Source organism: Acanthisitta chloris, unplaced genomic scaffold (assembly GCF_000695815.1).
Source record: "Acanthisitta chloris isolate BGI_N310 unplaced genomic scaffold, ASM69581v1 scaffold11142, whole genome shotgun sequence".
NCBI lineage: Eukaryota > Metazoa > Chordata > Aves > Passeriformes > Acanthisittidae > Acanthisitta > Acanthisitta chloris.
Window position 1 is genome coordinate 43,238 of NW_008659928.1, and position 6,000 is coordinate 49,237.

The following is a 6,000-nucleotide window of genomic DNA, read 5'->3' on the forward strand; positions in this document are numbered from 1 at the left end:
GAAGAATGGAAGGTTTTGCAGCTCAGTCTGGCTTTTCTCTGCCTGGCTCTGGGTTAGGGACTGCTCATGGGAATCAAATAGTCCTGCTGGTTAATCCTCAGCCCAGGGATTGCTCTGTACAGGTGAGTCCCAGCACAGCAGTGTGGCTCTCACCCTTGCAGAAATGTTCCTCAGGTTGGCAAACACGGACTGAGTCGGATCTTGGGAAAATCCACTGAAGAGCTTTACCGTTCCCCTGGATTTTGGATACAGGAGGAATGTGGAAGACTATGACTCTTCTCACCTGTCTGCTTTTCTGCAGCTGGCAGGGAAGCTGCCAGACCTGGTAGCTGAGGGATGGGGAGGAAGGCGAAAAGGGATCCCTTTCCAGCTCTGCCACATTTGTTCTGTGATCATGGCAGGTTGCATCATCGCTCATGTTTCATTTGAACCTGTCTCTTCAAGTCCCTCCTTTCCCTGTCAGCACAAAATGCTGAGGGCTAGAAGTACCTGTCAGCTGAGAGGTTCTACTCACCTCTTACTGTTTGATCTTTCCTCAGGTTTTGACTAAGAGCAGAGTTTGCTGGAGAGGCTTTCTCCTTCCATCAGGTACATCAGGCAGTGGGAGATCTGTGTTCCCATTCCCTTTATCCCACATCCCTGTCTTTTCCTTGGTAGCCTCACCATGTGGCACAAGGACAACAGGAGAGGGCTAATCCTACCTGGGCAGCTCAGCATTTTATGGATGGATGAGACTTTAAGAAGTAGGCAAGACAGATCTGCTTCTGGAAACCTCTCCCTGCATAGCACAGTGGGAGCATTTGGGCTACAGGATGGAAGGAGTGGGTGAGCAGCTGGCCAGGCAGCACAAACACCAGAGGCTGCTCCCAACCCTTGCCAAATTCCCTGGGTGCCTCAGGACAACTCTTTGTTTCCTTTCTGGATACTTGCAGGTATGAAACTACTTCTGAGCTGAACCGTGAAGGACCTTAAAGGGCTGTTTTCCAAACCATAATTTTGACCACAAATTAAGGAGCAGTGCAGTTGTTGCTCTCACAGTCTGGAGTCACAGCCTGGGAGGTTTATCCAGATTAGTCCTGGGGCTGCAGGAGATGGTGTTTATTGAGTTTTAAGTTGTGTGCAGGATGAATGAGCATTGTGAAAGTTAGGGAGGAAAAAATGTGGCTGTGTTTAATCTCCACATTCCCCTACAGCCTATTTCTCCTGGCAGGGCTGTCAAGTGACTTTTTTGAAGTGTTTCCTGGGTGTGAAGGGAGCTGTGGCTTTAAGCTGTACTGAGGGGAGCACTGACCTGCTATGCAATAACAGGGCACTCTGGAGGGCTTTGGGCTGGGGGTCAGGGCACAGGTGCTGCCACTGTGGCTTCATGCCGAGGTGTTGATCTGCCCCCACTGTGTTCATTATTTTTGTAAACCAAGGAGGGTGGCAGGAGTTTGCTTCTTCCATATGACTTTGGAAGGAAACAAAGTTTGAGTACGGGGCATCCCCTTCTATTTATCCTCCTCTCCCCCCACCCCTCCCCGACACACAGACTAACGATGGAGACAATCATTTTGTAGGGAGCACGGGAGGAAGCACTGCAGGATTTTGTATGGTGTTTTGTTTATAAAAACGATTTTATGGACATGTCTGTCAAATGTTCTCTAGATTTTTTCAAGCGCACTAATAAAAAGCATCCTCGGCTTTGTAAAGGCAGCAGCTTCCTTTCCTCCTTCCCGTGTTATTCCAGAGGGTGGGGTTGGGCCAAGCTGAAGTACTTCCAGAGTTTGAAGAGGAACACTGCCTGCCCTCTCCAGTGGCAAGTGCTTGTGTTGGGAATGTTTTGCGTGTATGCCCTGCTGAGCTGCTCTGAATTCCTGCTCCAGGACACTGCAAAGCCTAAACTTCCCCTCTGCCAGGTTTTTCCCTAAACATTAAGAGAATGCTTTCAAACTTGTTATTTAAAGCCACCCCAAAGCAGGGTTAAGGTCAGGAGTGTTTGCCCCTGTGCCTCTGTTTTGGTACGGTGGCTGCGGTTTTGATTGCTTTAGCCCTGCTGTGTGGAAGGAAGTGGGGGGTTGTGTCCCAGACAATTCCGGCAGCTGCTGGTAACGTGAGAAGATTCTGGGCAGAGCCAATAGCTGCAGGCACAGGGAGCGTTATTTTTTGTGAAACCCATGGTTAGAAAAAGGAGAAATGCTCTGGGAGGCTGTTGACAGTCCCAGAAGGGAGAGGGAACCAGGTCCAGCGGTTGTGTTGCTTGCACAACAGCCCTTTCTGCCATGGGGAGCAATGTGGCTCTTCTCTGTAACAGCACTCTGCCTTCCAGCCTGTGTCCTGCACACCCTCTGACTGGGTGGGAGCAGAAGCACCAGCCCACCCACTCCACTCCCCTGGGACCATGGGCTTTTCCCTGGGACTCTGGGCAGCCTCACCAGTGTTCCTGTCCTCATGGGCTGAGCAGTGCTCCTCACCACCCGTGCTGTGACTGTGACACATGTGACTGCTGCTGGGACATCCGCTGCTTGGTGAACCCAGCAGAAACCACTTCCTCAGCCCCTGGGGCAAACTGCCCTGGGTGATCCAGTGTCACTCCTGGCCCCTCAGCTGCTGCTGGCTCAGCCCTGGCTGTGCGTCACAGCAGCACAGAGCAGAAGAAATCACCCTCACAGCAAACAAAAGTCAAGGTTGGGTTTGTTTGGGTTTTTTATTGCAAATTTTTTTACAGTGCCTAAAACTACTCCTGCCAGAGGCTAACACTATGGGTGGAAATCTGCAAGACCTTTTCTGCAGCTCAGCTCACCCCAGGAGGAAGAAGAAAGTAGCATTTTAAACTCAGGTTGAAAAACATAACTAAAAAAAGTAAGGGAAACCAGCCTCCCTTGGTTTGGTGTTTGTTTTTCCTCAGGCTTTGCTTGTACAAAACCCAGCATGGCCCTGGAGCATTGTCTCCTTCACCCCAGCTGTCTCTGCCCCAGGTGCTCTTTCAGCCCCACAGTGCCAGCACGGTGTGTCCTTCACTAGGACAAATGTGTGCTTGGACCTTAGCAGAGTCACCCCATGTAGTATGACTGCCCCAGCCCTGTCCCAGAGCAGCTGGGTGGAGGTGAAGAAAGGGGCAGGTGCAATGGTAGGGAAGGTAAAGCCTCTCCTCTTGTGCCCCTAAGCCAGAGATGCCCCATCCTCTGCCTCTGGGACTGGAGGTAGCTAAAGTCTCAACCTCACTCCTGCCCAGAGCTGCCTTGAGTTGCACAGATTAAACAGAGCAAGAAGAGGATGTGGCTAATGACTCCAGTTGCTCCTTCCCCAAAGCACAGCCAATCCCTCCAAAGAGGGAGGGCTGCGGACTGGGCTGACACCTCCAGCAGCACGACTGGGGTCAGGGTGCCCTGGTCCCCCTGGCAGGGACAGGGAAGAGGACAGCGAGGCCCTGATCCAGTGGGGAGGGAGTGAAATCCAGGAACGGATATGATCTGGGGCCACTCACAGGGTGGAGAGATGGATCACCCTGAACTCGGTGAGCAGGGCCACACAGAGGAAGACCAGGTAGTAGGTGATAAGGCAGATGCCATAGGCCTTGCCCAGCTGGAAGCACTGCACTGGCACTGACACGAAGGAGAAGACCAGGCTCAGCCCCAGGGCCCCAGCCAGGACCCAGACCAGGACGCTGTCAGGCTCCAGCTGCCAGAGAGAAGGGGAAGGATGTGGGGTGACACCAGAGTCCTACTGCCACCCTGACCTGTGCCCGCCCCATGTCACTGCTGCCTTACCTTCACCACCAGCTGGCCACTGGTCATCTGCAGCAGGCAGCCAAGTCCCACACCCACCAGAATATCTGGGGCACGTTCAGGATGGACACACAGCACAGGAAACCTCAGGAGCACTAACCACATCCCTCCCGCCCCATGGAGGGGGACAGCATTGGTCTTCCTTCTCCTCCTCCTTCTTCCTGCACCCCATGACTGTTGCCTGGCCCAAAGTATTCCCTTGTGGTAAACACAACCTTGAGCACTGGAGAAGAGGCTTCAGCCAGGTATGAGGAGGTACTGGAGGAAGGCAGCCTCTTCCCCTCCTTCCCTTTGCCAGGTCCCAAATCTGCCACATTCCAGTCCAAACTCCCACCGTGCTGGGACTGGAACAGCCATGGAGACAAAGTGGGGTTATGCTGGCTCCATCCCTGCAGCTCACAACCATCTCACCAGTTCCCCTGCACCATGAGGACACCAGGGAGGTTGCTAACACTGCAGGGACTCTGGGATGGATCCTGCAGGACCAGGGGCTTTCCCTGGGATATAAGCAGGGAAACTGAGGCAGCCCTTGCCCAGCGACCCAAAGGATACTGAAGATGATGCCCCCGAAGCAGGCGGAGAAGGCCATGCGGGGATAGCCCTGCCGTGCCATGGTGAGGTCAGAGAAGGTGTCTGCAGAAGGAGAAAAGGAGACCTTGGGGGATCACAGGGGCACCCCAGGGTGCACTTAGGACGGCACTGGGGCACAGCAGAGCCCTCACCACCGATGCTGTTGCCCCAGGCCAGTAGTGTCAAGCCCAGCACGGTGTTGCTCAGCTGGAAGATGATGCCAAGGGTCCTCAGAATGTTCACCAGCTCTGTGGCCGCAGCATTGATCCACATGGCACTGGCCAAAAACCCAAGGAAGGCAAATACCTGCCAGAAGAGAAGTAACCTGGTCCCTGGGTGCATCCCATGGGATCCTGCACAGCCAGGCAGGCTGGGATCTTCTGGGGACATCAGGGACCAGGAAGAAGGTCCTAGCTCCTGCTCTGCCCCCAGGACCCCCAGCCTAGTCTGGAGCAGGTTGGGCTGATCCCCAGTGTGGGCATTCAGGGCTGGGGGAACCTTACACAGTGATACTTGGGTGGCTCCTCGTTGCTTGTGGTGATGAAGATGATGATGGCCAGGAGAGAGCCAAACAGTGTGACCAGTCCCCAGACTGGGAAGATGCCCTGGATCTGGTACAGCCCATCTGCATGTGATGGGGACAGGAGACATCAGAGTGGCTGGGGCAGGATCGGACCAGGCTCAAGGTAGGAGGTAAAGCCTTGTACCCTAAAGCCACTGACTACCCAAAGCCCTCACAATACGGCTTCTCCCTTCAGTGCCTCAGTTTCCCCAGGCAGACCAGGCCTGCCCCATTTCCCCCCCAGGCCCTGGATGCTGGGGAACCCAAACCCCCACCCCTGTGAGAGTGCATCCAACTGCAAATCAGCTGCAAACTAGGTCTCCAGTTTGTCTCTTCACTGCCCATCCTCCCTCCCCAGAACAGGGAATCAGCTCCACAGGGCTCCTACACTCTCCAGAGCTTTGGTGGCCATCTCAGTCCCATCCCTTCTTGGGTGCTGGGGCTGCCCCAGGCTCTTACAGGCACCCGACTTCAGGGTGAGGATGCAGAGCAGGGGGCTGGTGAGGATGTGCAGGCAGTTAAGAGGTCTCTTCCAGTTCAGGTCGTCCTTGTCAGGGTCCACGATGGGAACAGTGAGAAGCAGCACTAGCTCCACAGGCATCTGGGAGGAGCAGCCAGTAGTGGGGATGGGGATCCCCAAGCTGGGACACCCCAGGAGGTACCCCATGACACATCCCCAACCTACCTGCCTTTGTCCCACTATTCCCATTGCAAAGCCCAGGGTGACAACCCCAGGGGCCAGCAGAGACAGGGATGCCTTGTGGGGACCTCCTCCTGGCTCCTATCCCCCCACTCACCTTGAAGGCCTTGAGGAGCCGCCAGTACCAAGGCTTCCTCCTCCACTTGCGATAGTCCAAGGGGCTGAGGGCAGTGGTGAGGATGCGCAGGGAGGTCTCCCGGGAGGGGAGCAGGGGCCGGTACTCCTCACCTGTGAGGGGACATGGCAATTGAGTGGGGTGGAGAGCTCCCAGCCCTGCCAGAGATCCCCCTGCCCCAGGGCAGCACCCAGCCGTGGCTGTCCCACGGGTTCAGTCACACATGCAGCATGCTGAGGGTCTCTGGGACCCCCAGTGGCAGAGCCCCATGCTCACAGGAACAACA

General features: G+C 55.1%; 1 protein-coding gene across 1 annotated transcript in view; it reads right to left on the bottom strand.

Moving 5' to 3' along the window:
- Window positions 1-3,462: 3,462 nt before the first annotated feature.
- SLC8B1 (solute carrier family 8 (sodium/lithium/calcium exchanger), member B1) overlaps window positions 3,463-6,000 on the bottom strand; it is a gene marked incomplete at its 5' end in the record, with an annotated part of 3,989 nt that continues 1,451 nt past the window's right edge. Inside the window, 7 exons of the mRNA XM_009069609.1 lie at window positions 3,463-3,660; window positions 3,750-3,814; window positions 4,320-4,400; window positions 4,490-4,643; window positions 4,841-4,962; window positions 5,359-5,500; window positions 5,697-5,827. Coding sequence (XP_009067857.1) covers window positions 3,463-3,660; window positions 3,750-3,814; window positions 4,320-4,400; window positions 4,490-4,643; window positions 4,841-4,962; window positions 5,359-5,500; window positions 5,697-5,827 — 893 coding nt within the window. The remainder of the gene's footprint in view (window positions 3,661-3,749; window positions 3,815-4,319; window positions 4,401-4,489; window positions 4,644-4,840; window positions 4,963-5,358; window positions 5,501-5,696; window positions 5,828-6,000) is intronic.